Genomic DNA, 16,655 nt, shown 5'->3' on the forward strand with positions numbered 1-16,655 from the left:
GGGAAATTTTTCCCTCTGGAAAGCTTTTGCTATGCCGAAGACACTAACAGTTCAATATATTATCCAGAGCAATATTTTCTCCTTTGAATTCCATGTATATGCCTTAAATAAATTAAACTACCTGGTCAATAGTCTCCGTCACTCATTGGACTCCTGAATATTTCTTCTGCTCTTTGCCAGAATAGTGCCATACAAATCAAGATTATTAATACTCATAGAATCATTGAATTTTTAGAACTAGAAGAATCCTCAGGGATCAACATCACCCAGTACTCTCAAAAGTCAAGGGGGAAACTGAGGCTCAGAGAGGTGACATGACTTCCCTTGGGTCCCATAACTGGCTGGCAGTATGGTCAGGATGAGAACTGAGGTCTCCTGACCCCACCTCAAGTTCACGGTGCCATTTTTACCTCTAAGATAAAACTGAAGATCTCTTGTTCCTCTTCTTACTGTAGGAAGGATCCTCCTAATGCATCAGACAGTACTGAGGTCTGTGCTCTGGCCTCACCCTAAAGATTTTGGCCCTGAGTATGGCCATCCAGGAACTATATCTGTAGATCCTGAGTTGGTCAGACTGCCCCAGTTTCAAATCTTCTGTCTGGGTTCCTTGCCGGTTAAAGCGCAGGTGTGATTTATAGGAAACCCTCACAATTGTTCAGAACGTGGTTCCCATAGCCACCAGACCCTTCCGCCACTACTACCCTAAAAAGAGAAACATTTTTCAGAATTCATATTCACTCTCCTCTGAGGTTTATTCAAGAATGACCCTTTCCCATCAGTTATTAAAGTTAAAAAGTAACACGTTGGCTCTTAAAAAGAAGTCATGGACCAGAATGAAAATATCATCGATATACCTGGGCCCCAGTCTCAGCAATTCTGATTTAATCGATCTGAGATGAGACCTGGGCATGTGTATTTTGGAAAAATCACCGCAGGTGATTCTGATGAGCACTCTGTCTGAGAATCACTGGACTAAGAGAATTAAATAAAAATACCATCTGAAACCAGCATATTGAAGTATTCTGCACTGGTGTTAGCTGGAGTGTGAGGAAGACTCGCACTTACGCTGGTATCTCTAGTTTTATCCAAACCTGCTGTTGGACCTGAAATCTATTACCTTGTAACGGTATACACGGATGGCTGAAAGAGATACACAGAGGAGGTAGTGGCCTAATTGCCTGGCACTCTGCGGGCCTATTGAAAAATTTATGTGGCTTTTACTGCCCCCTAGTGGACATTTAGAAAACGCTACTGGGAAAGTCATCCCGTTCAAAATTCCAACACTACTGAGCAGTAAGATACTCTACTAAGATATTAAAATGGTCTTAAAGAAACACCACTACAAATGAAATATTATTTAGCCTTAAGAAGGAAGGAAATTCTCACACATGGCACAAAATGGATGTATCCTGAGGATACTATGCTAAGTGAAATAAACTAGACCCAAAAAGACAAATACTACTAAGTAAGAATGCACTTATATGAGGTACCTAGAGCAGTCAAATTCATAGAGACAGAAATTCCAATGGTGTTTTCCAGGGCTGGGGTGGGAGGGAATGGAGAGTTAATGATTATTGGGTACAGAGTTTCAGTTTTGCAAGATGAAAAAAGTTCTGGACATGGATGATAGTTGTACAAAAATGTGAACGTACTTAATGCCACTGTACACTCAACGTACACGCAATGTACATTTAAAAATGGTTATTCTGGTAAATCTTGTCATGTATATTTTACCAAAATTTTGAGATTAATTTTTAATTTTTTTAAGTCATAGCTTTTGGTAAGTTAGAGATAGTACTACAGTGAAAAACAGAAAATCTGGATTTTAGTCCCAATTGTTTCTGACTGTGTGATCTCGAGAAAGTCACCTAACTTTCTGGGCTTTGTTGTAGTCACCTATAAAATAAAGGGGTCAGACTAAGGTCCCTGGCTTCCGCCAGCGAGCAAATGCTGAACCATGATTTGTCTTGATATCACCACAGTCGAAGGCTGCGTTACAAACACACAAGTGGCATTCATCACGTCGGAGAGTTCCCGCTGTGCTGCTGGGATCAGCACAATGGGATGATCTATAAGAGGAGGAGATTTGGCTCTGAGATTTATGATGCATTTGAGGAAATCAGCAGGGCATTTGCAGGAAGCAAGCTAAAGTGTTTGGAGGGAGAAATTCAGCAACTAGAATATCAAGCCACAAAACATTATTAGCAATGAGGGGCAGGTAAGAGGCCAATTTCTGAAGAAATACTGTGTCTGCAATACCGGGGAAGTCAAAACCAGTTAGGGCAGTCCTTTGTCACTCAGGTGGATTTGCATCCAATCTTAGCAACTCAGACCTTTGATGTCACAGGCACATGCTACAGATCTCAGGCAAAAACAAGCCTCTGGTAGACAAAATCAGCGTCACACAGTGCATGCCAGACAGGAGGCAGGGCCAGCCCCTGCCAGCCTTAGGGATATAAGCCTGGTACCCAGGGCAAATTCCTACCTCAATGTTCAAGGCAATTTCTGAGTCCACTTAAGATGGAAGGCAGTCTGCAGTGAGGTCACCTAGGAAAGGGCAAGAATGTCCTGTTGGGGCAGAGTGGGAGACAGGGCAGTGAGGCAGAAGGGAAGGACTCGGGCAGATGATGTGCTGCTTCGGTGGGGGGTTATGAAGGCAGGAGCGGGCAGGACACTTCTGGGAAACTGCAGACAGTTCCGACGGCTGGAGAACGTAAGAGGTGGAGGGAGTGTGCACATGGAAATCCTACTAGTGAGATTGGCAGGGGCCAGATACCACCACCACCATCAATAACAATAACGACATTAGCAGACACTTACTGAGCACTTATTATGGGTCAGGCATTGTTCCAAGCACTTTGGAGGTATTATCTCACTTAATCCTCACAACAATCCTATTTTACACATAGGGAGAGGGAGGCCCAGAGATGTCAAGTAACTTGCCAAAGATTACACAGCCAATAGGCCACTAAGCCAGGATTTGAACCCAAGCAGGCAGATTCCAGAGCCCATGCCAGAATGAATGAGAGATGTATGAGAAGAAAGGAGATGGAGGAAGATCAGGCCTAGCTAGGAGGTAAGGGCCTCATAGGGAAGGCCCTGGAATTTGGTTTAGGGGGTTTGAGCAATGTCCTAAAATGATGGGGACTCCCTGAAAGGTTTTCAGAAGAAAGCAACTTAATTAGATGTGTGCTATGGGATGATGCCTCAGGCTGCCACATAGAAAATGTACCCAAGTGGTTGGATGGTCTGGGGCAGAGAGGAAAAGCCCAAACTGAGGCTGCAGTGGAGTCAGAGGGAAGGAGAGAGGTTTGGGAAATATTTTGGAGCTAAAATCGACAAAACTGGATGACTGGGAGAGGGAGACAGGAACATAAAGGATCATTCCCCTATGTCTAGGTAGTCACAGGGAATATAAGGGGAGGAGGAAAGGCTGGGGGGAGGCAGTGGGAAGATGATGAGCTGGGCAGAGGACCCTGGAGGGCACGCACCTGGAGAGGTTTGTGGTCCCTGGGAAATATGTCTGGAGCTTGGAAGAGAGATCTGGGGTCATCAGGCCCCCGAGGATGGCCGAGACCCTCGCAATGGGCCAGATTACCCAGAAACAGGATGGGGAGGAAGACGAGGGCACCTGGGAGCCAGAGGCTGGAATGGGCAGAACAGACCCCAAAACATCTTGTATTTATACTTGATCTGCAGGCGAAGGGTGGAGTTTCAACTGGCGAGGGACGTGCATCCACACATCACCAGGGCACCCAGGAGGAAGATAGTTTGGAAGGAGGGAAACCAGGTGTAGGAAGGTCTCAAGGCTATCAAAGGTCCAAAGGCCTGTGCTGGGGCAGGGACAACAGAGTTGAAATAGGGAGCTGAGAGAAGAGGTAGAATCGGGGCACCTGGTGACGGGACAGATGTGAAAGGGGAGAGAGGAAAGGGTCATGGGTTAGCTCACGGTTTGGGACTTCAGCAATTTTGGGAGGGGTGACGGTACCATGAACAGATTTAGGGACTACAGGGAGAGGAGCAGATCTCATTGAAGGAAAGTGGGGACAAGAAGAGGAGGAATTCACTTCACCAAATGAGTATTATTTGCACAACTCCAGACAGAGCTAATTTAGGACTTTATAATATCCCACAAGCCCTTTACTATTCATCGGAACCGGGCCAGGTTGTCCAATATCTCCTACAGATGCTTAATTCTGATAAAACAACTCTCCCAAGCTTAGAAAGAATAAGAGCTGCCGTCCAACAGGGATGAGACTCAGACTCTAAACTCAGATGAAGCATACCTCGAACTGGAGCCCAGGTATCCGAACAGACCTCTCAGCTCCGTGGTGAGTGCGGGAACCACGGGCCCGTGAGAAGTAGTGCCTGCCACTGTGTGGGCAAACATTTTCACCACTCACTGGCTTTTGAAGAGCTCCAGTTAAGAAAATCTAAGCAGCAAAGAAAGCAACCCCGTTCGGCTTATCACTGATGAGTAACCTGAGTTTACTGGGGCAGTGGCATGGATCACCCCTGAGGAGTTGGGGCTGACCCCCTGCACGCACTCCTCTCATGCCTGGATGGCCCTCCCTTCCTTGGCAGCCAGCACCAACGCACCCTGGCAGTCTCGCTTCCTGCCCTTCCCTCCTGTCCTCTCTCTCGCCTCGATGCCTTTACACTGGCTTTCCCTGAACCTCCACTGGCCTCCTGCCCCTTCTTTGCCTGTAAAGCTCCTGCCCATCATCTATGGTCCCTTGGGAAGTTCCCTCTGAGAATCCTTTCCCGGCCTGCAACCCTCTATACAGACATCTTTTCCTTCCCAAAGTCTTTCTCCATATTGAGCTTCCCCATATCTTCATGACCAGCCCTTTGAGGCCCAGGAAGGAGTCATCACTACACACACAGACACACACACATGCACACACACGTATACACGAGTAGACACATGCGAGCACACGCACACACATGCACACGTACACACTTTATAAACAAAGAAACTGAGGCCAAGGGGCAAGGAGACTTGCCCAAGGCCACACAGCTAGTAGCAGAACCAGAACTATTAGGGAAAGTATGTGAAAACCACAATTACTTTTGCACCAACCTAAATAATACATTAAATCTTCTGATATCCAACCCTAAGCTCTTTCTACCATAATTAATTCAGGGATCTGAAGAAATCTTTCAGAAGAAAGCTTGGAATAAGTACCCTCTTTCATTCTTGTTCTGAACACATTTGTTTGCTGCTATTATAAATTTTGATGCTCTGCAAAGATATTACTTTATGTAATTGCCAACTCTCCACTCTATGGAGAATGAGGAAATTGAGGCCCAGAGTGTCCAGTGAGAAATCTACAGTCATCTAGCTAGAAGGTGGAACTAAAGCGTCAGTTCTGGGCCACGCTGCCCTTTCTTTGAAGATGTTCTCAAGTTCACTGTGGAGGTGGACACAGCATCACACGGCTGCTCAAGGCAGCTGGTGCTTCTGCTCAGAAAACTCGAGGGGCAAGGAACAGCCTCTCCACATGCTTTACCCCAACGCCACCCTGCTGCCAATGCAACTTAATGGACCCCGCTTTTGGAGAACAGCAGCCTTCTGTGAGCCATAATCTACCCATCATTAGTGAGCAACCAAAAAGCCTCTCTAGAACACGCCCGGGACACTGAAACCTGTTTAATAGGAAGGGCCCAGTCATACTGTGAGACTGTCCATTTTCCTCTCAGGTCCCTTCTCACACCCTGCCCCTAACTGCTGGAGCTGAGGGGAGTGAGAACACAGCCTGGCGAGTCAGCCCTGCCTGGCCTCCCCACTCCTTCCCCACAGTGCAGTCCCAGCCAGCCTCTGTCCAGCACCACCTAATTCCCCTACCACGTGGGTTCTAAACCCAGCTTGCTTGGCCTGAAGCCTAGCTTCCTAAGGGCCCTGGGTGACACGGGCGCACGTGGGGGCCCTCAGACTGCAGCTTCCCTTTACCTCCTCCGAGTCCACATACTGGATGTCTGCAAGCAGCAGCTGCAGAGAGGGCGTGGGCTTCGGGGTCAGGCAGATCTGGGTTCAGATCTCAGCTCAGCCACTTCCTAGCTGTAGGACCTTGGCCAAGCTACTTACTCCCTCTTACGGTACTATTTTTAGCATTTCATTTTATTTGGATTAGGCTGCCTTGGTTTCCTGATCATCCTCCTAAGTGATCAGATTCCCAGGTGAGGCTCATTCCAACCTACTTGGCCGGAGTCTCAGCTCCTGCCTATCCTATCCTCCAGTGCTCGCCCATGGGTCGCTGGGACCCATCTCCTAAGACTCGGCTGTTTCCTGGGTCTGCCTGGGTGTCAGCCTCTCATTTCCCAACTCCTGGGGACCACCCCATCAGAGTCCAGCCCACAGCCTGCCTCATCTCCCTGGCCCACAGCCTCATTCTCCTTCCCCAAGTCTCCTACTGAGAGCCCAGAAGACATCACAGCTGAGCCTGCCTGGAACATAACACCCCACTGCTGAGTAAGCTCCCCTTGCAGCTAAAATCGTTTTTCCAATAGTGAGGATTTCCTGCTAATCAACTGGCTACATAATCTTCAGCTCACTTCTGAATGTATATGACTGGTTATAGTCACAGGCGCTTCAGATCACTGGGCCCAGCTTTTCCTCCTTCCCCACACCACAGTCCTATGTCCCTTGCAGTCCTGCCATAATTTACACATTAAACAGCTTTTTTGTTTTGTTTTGTTTTTTGAGACAAAGTCTCACTCTGTCACCCAGGCTGGAGTGCAATGGCATGATCTCGGCTCACTGCAACCTCCGCCTCCTGGGTTCAAGCGATTCTCGTGCCTCTACCTCCCGAGTAGCTGGGATTATAGGCACCCGCCACCAGAGCTGGATAATTTTTGTATTTCAGTAGAGACGGAGTTTCACTATGTTGGTCAGGCTGGTCTCAAATTCCTGACCTCAAGTGATCCACCTGCCTCGACCTCCCAAAGTGCTGGGATTACAGGTGTGAGCCAACGTGCCCAGCCTACACTTTTTTTTTTTTTAATGCAAGAATATCAATGTCTTATTTTGCAACACTCAAACAAGGTGCCCTCCCTCCCAGTGCTCTTTTGGCTAAACTAGCAGTATTGCTCAATTGCAGTATTGAGCAATTGCAGTATTGATCAGTGCCAGGCAGTGCACTAGGCACATCAATATGTATACATGAGATCTAATCCTACACGACAGGCAATAGCATTTTCATTGACTTATTTATTTGTTTGTTTGTTTATTGTTTTGCTATGTTGCCCAGGCTAGTCTCGAACTCCTGGGCTCAAGCAGTCCTCCTGCCTCAGCCTCCCAAAGTGCTGAGATTATGGACATGAGCCACCGTACCCGACCCTGAATTTTCATTTTTAGGCTTTGTAACTAGAGGTTTCTCCCCATATTCCAAGAGCCTACAAAAATGTGGCAGAGTTAACTACACTGCTATCTCCTTGAAGGCAGGGGCAGTATTTCCCTCATCCCTAGATTCTCCTGCCCTCTACATCCCTAGCTAGCACTGGAAGAGCCTTAATGGAGGCGGACTCAGTAAATGCTTATGGGAACCTGCCTCTGTCTCATTTGGTTCAATGCTGTCATGTTCTATCCAGGATCACGGGTGACATTTCTTCGAACGCTAATCCTGCGTGATGCCAACCACTTCCTGGACTTCAGTTAAAGTATGCCCCAAAAGCAGATAACTCCGCACTCTCTATCTCTGGAGCGTACCTCTCTTGGGCTCCAGACTCATACAATGAGATACGTCAAATTTGACACGTCCAAAACTAAGCTCATTGTCTTTTCTCTCAACTCTACCCGTCCTGTGTTCCCCCTAACAGTAAACATTACCACCATCCATCCATGTCCCCAAGCCAGAGATCTGAGATCACCTTCTCCCGCATCACTCACCCCCACCCAGACACCAAATTGACATTTCTCCATCTGAACACACCTTACAGTCCCTTAATCGTCTCAGCATTTCTCACCTGAATTGCTGCAATAGCTTCCTAGGCGACCTGACTGCAGTACAAGCTCTGTGCTGGGCACTTCCCATACATTATTTTCCATTCTAATAAGCAACCCTGTGAGATAGGCATTAAAGGGTGAGCCACATGAAATTGTCATTTTTAGAAGTCAAACCCAGCTACACACACCCCCACACGCATGCGTGCACACACACATTTGCATGTGATTCAATCTAATACTATTATTATTACCCACCACCCCCCCATCACAGGCAAGGAAACTGACACTTACAGGGTAATTTATTTCCCCAATCACACACTTTATACCCTGGGGAGCCAGGATCTGAACATGGGCGTGTGTTCCAATTTCCAAAGGCCACACTTTTTCTGCTAAATCATATCATCTGCAGGTCCATATATCAGTTCCTAGAGGAATGCTCACAGCCCTAAATACATTACTTAGAGTATTAATACATCTTAATACTTTTATTAGAGGTGTTTGAACCAGAGCCACTCCATCTTAAATAGGATCTGGGTAGAATGAGGCTAAAACCTACTGTGCTGCATTCGCAGAAGGTGAAGGCATTCTAAGTCACAGGATGAGACAGGAGGTCGGCACAAGATACAGGTCATAAAGACCTTGGTGATGGCCAGGTGCAGTGGTTCACGCCTGTAATCCCAGCACTTTGGGAGGCCGAGGCAGGCGGATCACGAGGTCAGGAGATCAAGACCATCCTGGCTAACACGGTGAAACCCCATCTCTACTAAAAATACAAAAATATTAGCCAGGTGTGGTGGCAGGCACCTGTAGTCCCAGCTACTCTGGAGGCTGAGGCAGGAGAACGGCGTGAACCCCGTAGGCGGAGCTTGCAGTGAGCTGAGATCGCGCCACTGCACTCCAGCCTGGGCAACAGAGTGAGACTCCGTCTCAAAAAAAAAAAAAAAAAAAAAAAGACCTTGCTGATAAAACAGCTTGCTGTCAAGAAGCCAGCTGAAACCCACCAAAACCAAGATGGCAACAAGAGTGACCTCTGGTCCTCCTCACTGCTACACTCCCACCAGCGCCATGACAGTTTACAAATACCATGGCAACGTCAGGAAGTTACACTATATGGTCTAAAAACGGAGGCATGAATAATCCACCCTTTGTTTAGCATGTAATCAAGAACCATAAAATGGGCAACCAGCTGCCCTCGGGGCTGTTGTATGGAGAAGCCATTCTTTTATTTGTCTACCTTCTTAATAAACTTGCATCCACTTTCCGGACTTGCCCTGAATTCTTTCTTGCACGAGATACAAGAACCGTCTCCTGGGGTCTGGATCAGGACCCATTTCTGGTAACACTTTAAAATGTTATTAACAATAATACACAACAGTAACAACTACCATTTATGAGCACCTATGAGGTGCCTTACAATAGTTATTTCACTTAATCTCCACAGCTAAGCTATGAGAAATCTACTGATACTGTTTTTTTTTTCTTTTTCAGGTTTTATTTTGTTTTGTTCTTCAGTACCTTGTTTGTGTGTATGTGTGTGCAACGCTGTTTTTTGGTTTTTGTTTTCTTGAGATGGGGTCTCACTCGTCGCCCAGGCTGGAGTGCAATGGCACGATCTCGGCTCACTGCAACCGCGGCCTCCGAGGTTCAAGTGATTCTCCTGCGTCAGCCTCCCGAGTAGCTGGGATTGCAGGCGTGCGCCAACACACCTGGCCAATTTTTGTATTTTTAGTAGAGACGGGGTTTCCCCATGTTGGACAGGCTGGTCTCCAACTCCTGACCTCAGGTGATCCACCCACCTTGGCCTTCCAAAGTGTTGGGATTACAGGCTTACAGGCATGAGCCGCTGCAACACTGTTCTTAATAATGTTACAAATAAGTATCCAAGACTGAGCGAAGCCAGGCGACCTGTGGGTCACACAGGAGGTGGTGAGCCAAAAGGCAGGGGGTAGGAAAGATGAAGGGGGAGAGGGGGCAGGACAGGGAAGCTAAGCCTACTTCAGGGGTCAAGGTCGCCAAGATGGACACCTTGGGGACTCGCCCTGAGTCCCAGTGGCACAGCCTGTGCTTGGATCAGGTTCACAAGCCCAGGGTGGGCAGAGACAGCAGTGCAGAGCTGGTGCTTCTGGGCAACAGCTCTGACCTCTAAAGAGAACTGGCTGGAAACCGACACAGCAAGAGGATTGTTTTAAACACCCACCCAGCCACTCAGAGAGCCTGGTCGGGGCAGCCAAATGCCTGCCCAGGAACGGGACACTCAGCCTGATCATTTACACCACAAGAGTGAGAACAAGATCTGCTGCATGCCTCTGGATTTCAACTGCTGGTTTAAATTTCAAGGAGAAGCATGAAGGTGTTGACGTGTAAGGAATTACTTGTACATGCCTTTGATCACCCTGAAACTCCAGGGTGTTCTAAATGAGCATGCTGGTTGGAAGCCAAGCTGAGCTGAGTTTTACAAAGGAACTCCTACTGTGCCACCGGAGGCCGCTACAGAAGCCACGGTTTCCTTAAATCAACACTGCCTGTTTCCCTCACTTCCATTTCAATGGCATCAGGTGGCCACGGGACAACAGGACCTTGGGCTAAGCTCCCTCTCATGGGCTCCCAGGAAATGTTAGCCCCGCACCCACTTCCTGACCTCCAGCCAGTCACTTCACCTGGGTGGTCATTTGCGAGGAAACCTCTCTGCTTCCTTAATAAATCAGAGAGGGACACTGAAGGCAGCCTCTCTTTGGGGAAACAGATGCCCTGACTGCTCTTCCAAATTTACTTTCCCTTTGGGGATATCTCGCCAGCCGCTACCACGACCACAACGGTCTTAGGACAGGGAGGGAAGTTTTGATGCCCTTTAATGCTCTGGACAACACCTGGGCTCCAACTCTTTCCTTAGGCCCCCGCAGCCATAGACATAGCTTTTGAGACTTTATTAATAACTCAAGGAGAGGAGAAGGAAAATAAACACAGAGAAGGGCACTGATAATTATGTTTACAGGATACTCTCATCTCAGCATGACAGAGCTCTTTAGTTTGCCCTTAGATGGCAGAGGCAATGTTTTCCCATCCCCTGGGAAAACATCCAGATTCCCTGGAGGCTCAGCTTTAAGAGATCCCCAGTGGCTGGGTGCGGTGGCTCACACCTGTAATCCCAGCACTTTGGGAGGCTGAGGCAGGCAGATCACGAGGTCAAGAGATGGAGACCATCCTGGCCAACATGGTGAAACCCCGTCTCTACTAAAAATACAAAAATTAGCTGGGCATGGTGGCACACGCCTGTAGTCCCAGCTACTTGGGAGGCTGAGGCAGGAGAATCTCTTGAACCTGGGAGGTGGAGGTTGCAGTGAGCCGAGAGCACGCCACTGCACCCCAGTCTGGCAACAGAGCGAGACTCTGTCTCAAAAAAAAAAAAAAAGAGATCCCCAGCCTGTCGAGCCTCCCTGCCAACTCACTGGACATTGGAAAGTCCACTCAGCTTAGGGAAACCTCACCTACGACCCACAAAGACAGAACAGCTATGCTACCGTCTCAACAGGACGGCTGTTTCAGGATGTCAAGATACAATGCCATGAGCTAAACAGCCACAGAAGACATATGTATAAGAAACAGCAAGGTCTGTGTTACTCGATAGCATCAATATCTTCATCTGTCAAAGAGAGATGATCATAAAACCTCTCCAGTCCAGCACTTCCCAGACTTGCATGGTCAGGGAATGCTTTTAAAATTATAATGTACTTGGGGAACACCAACAGGCACTCATACATATTCAGATTAATAATGTGGACTCATTATAATGTCATATATAAGATATGGTGATATGGCGATGTTAGTCAATGGTGACGTTAGTCAATATATATTATAACATTTTGGCAATTTAATCTGTGAGACCATTTACTTTTTTGCCTTCAACTTTAATCGAAATATGCATACGTTCCTTTTTTTTTTTTTTTTTTTTGAGATGGAGTCTCACACTGTCGCCTAGGCTGTAGTGCAGTGGTGCAATCTCAGCTCACTGCAACCTCTGCCTCCCAGGTTCAAGCGATTCTCCTTCCTCAGCCTCCTGAGTAACTGAGATTACAGGCACCCGCCACCACACCCGGCTAATTTTTTTGTATTTTTAGTAGAGACAGGGTTTCACTATGTTGGTCAGGCTGGTCTCGAACTCCTGACCTCATGATCCACCCGCCTCAGCCTCCCAAAGCGCTGGGATTACAGACATAAGCCACCGCGCCTGGCTGCACACATTTCTTGTTTATGTTTTGCCTGTATAACGTTTAAAGTGTCTCGGCCAGGCATGGTGGCTCACGCCTGTAAAATCCCAGCACTTCAGGAGGCCAAGGTGGGTGGATCACGAGATCAGGACTTCGAGACCAGCCTGGCCAACAAAGTGAAACCCCGTCTCTACTAAAAATACAAAAATACAAAAAGTGGCCGGGTGTGGTGGCACGCACCTGTAGTCCCAGCTACTCGGGAGGCTGAGGTGGGAGGATTGCTTGAACCCAGGAGGCAGAGGTTGCAGTGAGCCGAGACCATGCCATTACACTCTAGCCTGGGTGACACAGTGAGACTCTGTCTCAAAAAATAATAATAAAATAAAAAGAAAAAGTACCTCATGGTTATCTAACCAAAGGGTGAAATTCAAGAGCAGCAGAGATAAATCTGGCTGATTTTCCTCTGATAAATCATTTTGTCCTGAGCTTTAAGCCCTTTCTGGAAGATGCTCCAAACATGTCAGACTCGGGGAAGGAACGAGAAAGAGAAAGAAACTAATATGCATTGAGCATCAGGATGCTGAATGCTTTACAGCACTTTTTTTTTTTTTTTTTTTTTTTGAGACTGGGTTTCACTCTTATTGCCCAGGCTGGAGTGCAATGGTGCGATCTCAGCTCACTGCAACCTACGCCTCCCAGGTTCAAGCACTTCTCCTGCGTCAGCCTCCCAAGTAGCTGGAATTACAGGCATGCACCACCATGCCCAGCTAATTTTGTATTTTTTTAGTAGAGACAGTGTTTCACCATGTTGGTCAGGCTGATCTCAAACTCCTGACCTCAGGTGATCCACCCACCTTGGTCTCCCAATACAGCATTCTTATTAACACTCTCTCGTTCATCTTTCCAATGCCCTTATGAGATAGTGATTATTTGAGTTGGATAGACTGAAAGCAGGACTGCAAGGCCACATATGTCACCGTGGATGGAATCAAATGCAGTCTGGCCAGCCCCAGGGCCCAAGTCTTTCCATGACACCACGTTGGCGAAGGCCATGGGGCAGTGAGCCTCAGTGCACCTGCTCACACTTGTATAGTCTTTGTCTTCCTACTGTAATAAAAGCTCCACAAAAACAAGAACCACATCAGCTTGGTTCATCACAATAATCTCAGTGCAAGTACAATGCCAGAGACTGAAGGAAGCCCAGGAGACATGGATACAATTTTGGCATTTCTAAAGGGTTCTCATAAGGGCTATAGGTAACACGCATGTCCCATGGGATCAAGAGGGCCAAACTGCACCCAGAGAGGACGGAAAGGAGGATGAGACACAGGGAACAATGTGTCAACTCAGGAATATTTTAAAAGTTAGAGCAGTCCCGTCATGTGACAAAGTACCTTGAGAAATGGTAAATTGCCCGTTTCTGAAGATGATCAAGTACAGGCTGGAGCCTGACCATCTGTCCAGGTGTGGAAGGGATCCACTCGGCGGCGGAGTTGCCTGGATGGTCTCTCAGGTCCTTTCCAACCCCTAAGATTAGGTTATTTGTTGGTACTGACTTCAACTCAAGGCCTAATTAGTGTCTGACTTGCTATGTGACTCAGCCAAGTCTCTTTCCCTCTCTGGGTCTCAGTTTCCTTATCTGTACAATGGAGGCATTTGTATGAATAACCCCATTGATAATTCTGCTCAGGGCTACCAAGATCCTACACATTCTCTAAAGAACAAGGGTTACGATAAGGTTGCCTGCAGGGTGGCATTGCGCTGAGAGGTCACAAACCTTCCTGCTGGTGCCCTCTCTGCACGCAAGTTCTGGCTACCCTGGCGATGAACTCAGGCCACTTCCCCAGCCAGGCAGGGAGACAGACCAGGTCCATTCTGATTCAGAAAGTAAAGTGGGAATCAGGCAAACCCATAGCGTTAAACATAATTCTGGAATGTGTCAAAAATCAAATGCCCTCCAGCAATATAACAACATGTTCTTCAAGGAAAAGAGATGAAAACACTTCTGCTCCGTAAGGATCCATCCGTGGAACTCAGTGGGGCTGGTACTGCCACCTAGGGAGGGTTTTGGAAATTTCCAGGGGTGTTTTTCACTGTCACAATGTATGGAAGGTATTACTGGGCAGAGGCCTGGAGTGCCACACTGACAGCCATGAGCTGGGCAGTCCTGCCACACCTTAATAAGGGTGAATAATCTATCGTATGTAACATGAAGACAGCCTAGACTCTAACTCCATGTTACATATAAAGTGCTTTTACAGGGTTAAAACTGAGTATCACAATATTCCAAGAATATAAGAATCATGTAAATAAGGGCCAGGCGCGGTGGCTCACGCCTGTAATCCCAGCACTTTAGGAGGCCAAGGTGGGTGGATCACTTGAGGTCAGGAGTTTGAGACCAGCCTGGCCAACATGGTGAAACCCCCGTCTCTACTAAAAATACAAAAATTAGCCGGGCATAGTGGCGGGTGCCTGCAATCCCAACTACTCGAGAGGCTGAAGCAGAAGAATTTCTTGATTCCAGGAGGCAGAGGCTGCAGTGAGCTGAGATCACACCACTGCACTCTCCAGCCTGGGTAACAGAGCGAGACTTGATGTCAAAAAAAAAGGCCGGGCGCAGTGGCTCACGCTTGTAATCCCAGCACTTTGGGAGGCCGAGGCGGGTGGATCATGAGGTCAGGAGATCGAGACCGCGGTGAAACCTCGTCTCTACTAAAAATACAAAAAAATTTAGCCGGGCGTGGTGGCGGGCGCCTGTAGTCCCAGCTACTCAGAGAGGCTGAGGCAGGAGAATAGCGTGAACCCGGGAGGCAGAGCTTGCAGTGAGCGGAGATTGCGCCACTGCACTCCAGCCTGGGTGACAGAGCGAGACTCTGTCTCAAAAAAAAAAAAAAAAAGAATCAGGTAAGGAGAAATTACATTTTGCTTTTTTTTCTGGATTTTTTTTTAGTCTATTTGACATTTCAGAAACATCACATCACTAATGATATTGTGGCTCATGGTATTTGAGTTACTCATACAACACCCAGTGATTATATAGGAAAATAGTTTAAAACGTTAAATATGAAGAAATATTAAAGAGAGAGACTATAATAACCAGTCAAATATTGTCTCACTTTTCTTATATCTAAACTTATTCATTATAGGTAGTGGTAGCATCTGACCACTTTGTTATGTCATAAAGTATAACAGTGCCGAAATATTTACTTATTGAATTGTATAGCATTTCATTATAAAGAGCTTTTCTGGCCACATGTGGTGGCTCACACCTGTAATCCCAGCACTTTGGGAGGCCAAGGCGGGCAGATTACTTGAGGCCAGGAGGTTCAAGACCAGCCTGGCCATCATGATGAAACCTCATCTTTACTAAAAATACAAAAATTAGCCGGAAGTGGTGGCACACGCCTGTAATTCCAGCTACTCAGGAGGCTGAGGCATGAGAGTCGCTTGAACCTGGGAGGCGGAGGCTGCGGTGAGCCAAGATCGAGCCACTGCACTCCTGGGTGGCAGAGTGAGATGCTCTCTCAAAAAAAAAAAAAAAGAACTTTTCCTTATTTTTCTGCTTTAGCAAGCATTTAGGGTGGGGTTGTTTTTATTTCAACTACATGTATAGGTTGCTTATATTTCATTTCAGGATACTAAACAGAACATCACAAATAATTTGAATTAAAAGTAGGGGAGAGGGTACTGGAATGACACCCCTGTAGCAATAAGCACACCTGGCACTCATGAAAACACACCAGGCTTTCTTGGAGAATTGGCTGAGTCCAGGGCAGGGCAGGAAAAATATAAGAAAAGCCTGGAACATCTTGTTGTGGTAGAAGTAAAAGGGTGCTCAGAAAATGACCCTGTCTCTATTAAAAATACAAAAAAATTAGCTGGGCATGGTGGCGGACACCTGTAGGAGGCTGAGACAGGAGAGTCGCTTGAACCCGGGAGGCAGAGGTTGCGGTGAGCCAAGATCACGCCGCTGCATTCCAGCCTGGGCAACAAGAGTGAAACTCCATCTTAAAAAAAAAAAAGTATTCAGGCCTCCATGGCCAAATCTCAAATAAATTTGAGCATCAAAATAGATATTGATGGTAAAATATTATAACTCACAGAATAAAGTAAGAATCCATGAGTGCACACTAACAGGCATGCACACATACATAGATAGTTAAATCAGAAGGCAAAGCTCTCCCTTGCAGTAGAAACTCAGCTAACAAATGCAGAAGGGAGGATGGAGGTAGATAATCACTATTTGGCAACATCACAATAATAACCGATTCAGGCAAGAATCTTTAACACAGGTGAAGACTTGGGGGGGAAAGTCTGAGGAGTAACAGGACATTAGGTAGTCTTAAAGTATCTTCCCACAAGAGATTTACTAATTAGAAAGGGGAAAATAGAAACTTTTCCATGAAAATCTGGCAGACACCATCTTAGCCAAATGATTAAAGTTGACATTACCAGTAATAAGACACAAGGACATCATGTGCCTCCAGATATGATACCCATGAGAA

At 46.9% G+C, this 16,655-nt stretch overlaps 1 protein-coding gene across 9 annotated transcripts in view; it reads right to left on the minus strand.

Annotated features, from left to right (window-relative positions):
- Positions 1-16,655, minus strand: part of TTLL11 (tubulin tyrosine ligase like 11) — a 272,492-nt gene that overhangs the window by 173,502 nt on the left and 82,335 nt on the right. Inside the window, exon 1 of one of the 9 annotated variants that reach the window (XM_058446116.1) lies at positions 16,049-16,154. The exons of 7 other annotated variants lie outside the window; for them this stretch is intronic. In XM_058446116.1, the coding sequence (XP_058302099.1) occupies positions 16,049-16,126 (78 nt within the window). In that variant the 5' untranslated portion in view covers positions 16,127-16,154. Of the gene's footprint in view, positions 1-410; positions 827-16,048; positions 16,155-16,655 lie in introns of those variants that run through there. One more of the 9 variants, XM_058446118.1, reaches the window with a different exon arrangement.

The sequence above is a fragment of the Hylobates moloch genome, unplaced genomic scaffold (assembly GCF_009828535.3).
Source record: "Hylobates moloch isolate HMO894 unplaced genomic scaffold, HMol_V3 SCAFFOLD_10, whole genome shotgun sequence".
Classification (NCBI taxonomy): domain Eukaryota; kingdom Metazoa; phylum Chordata; class Mammalia; order Primates; family Hylobatidae; genus Hylobates; species Hylobates moloch.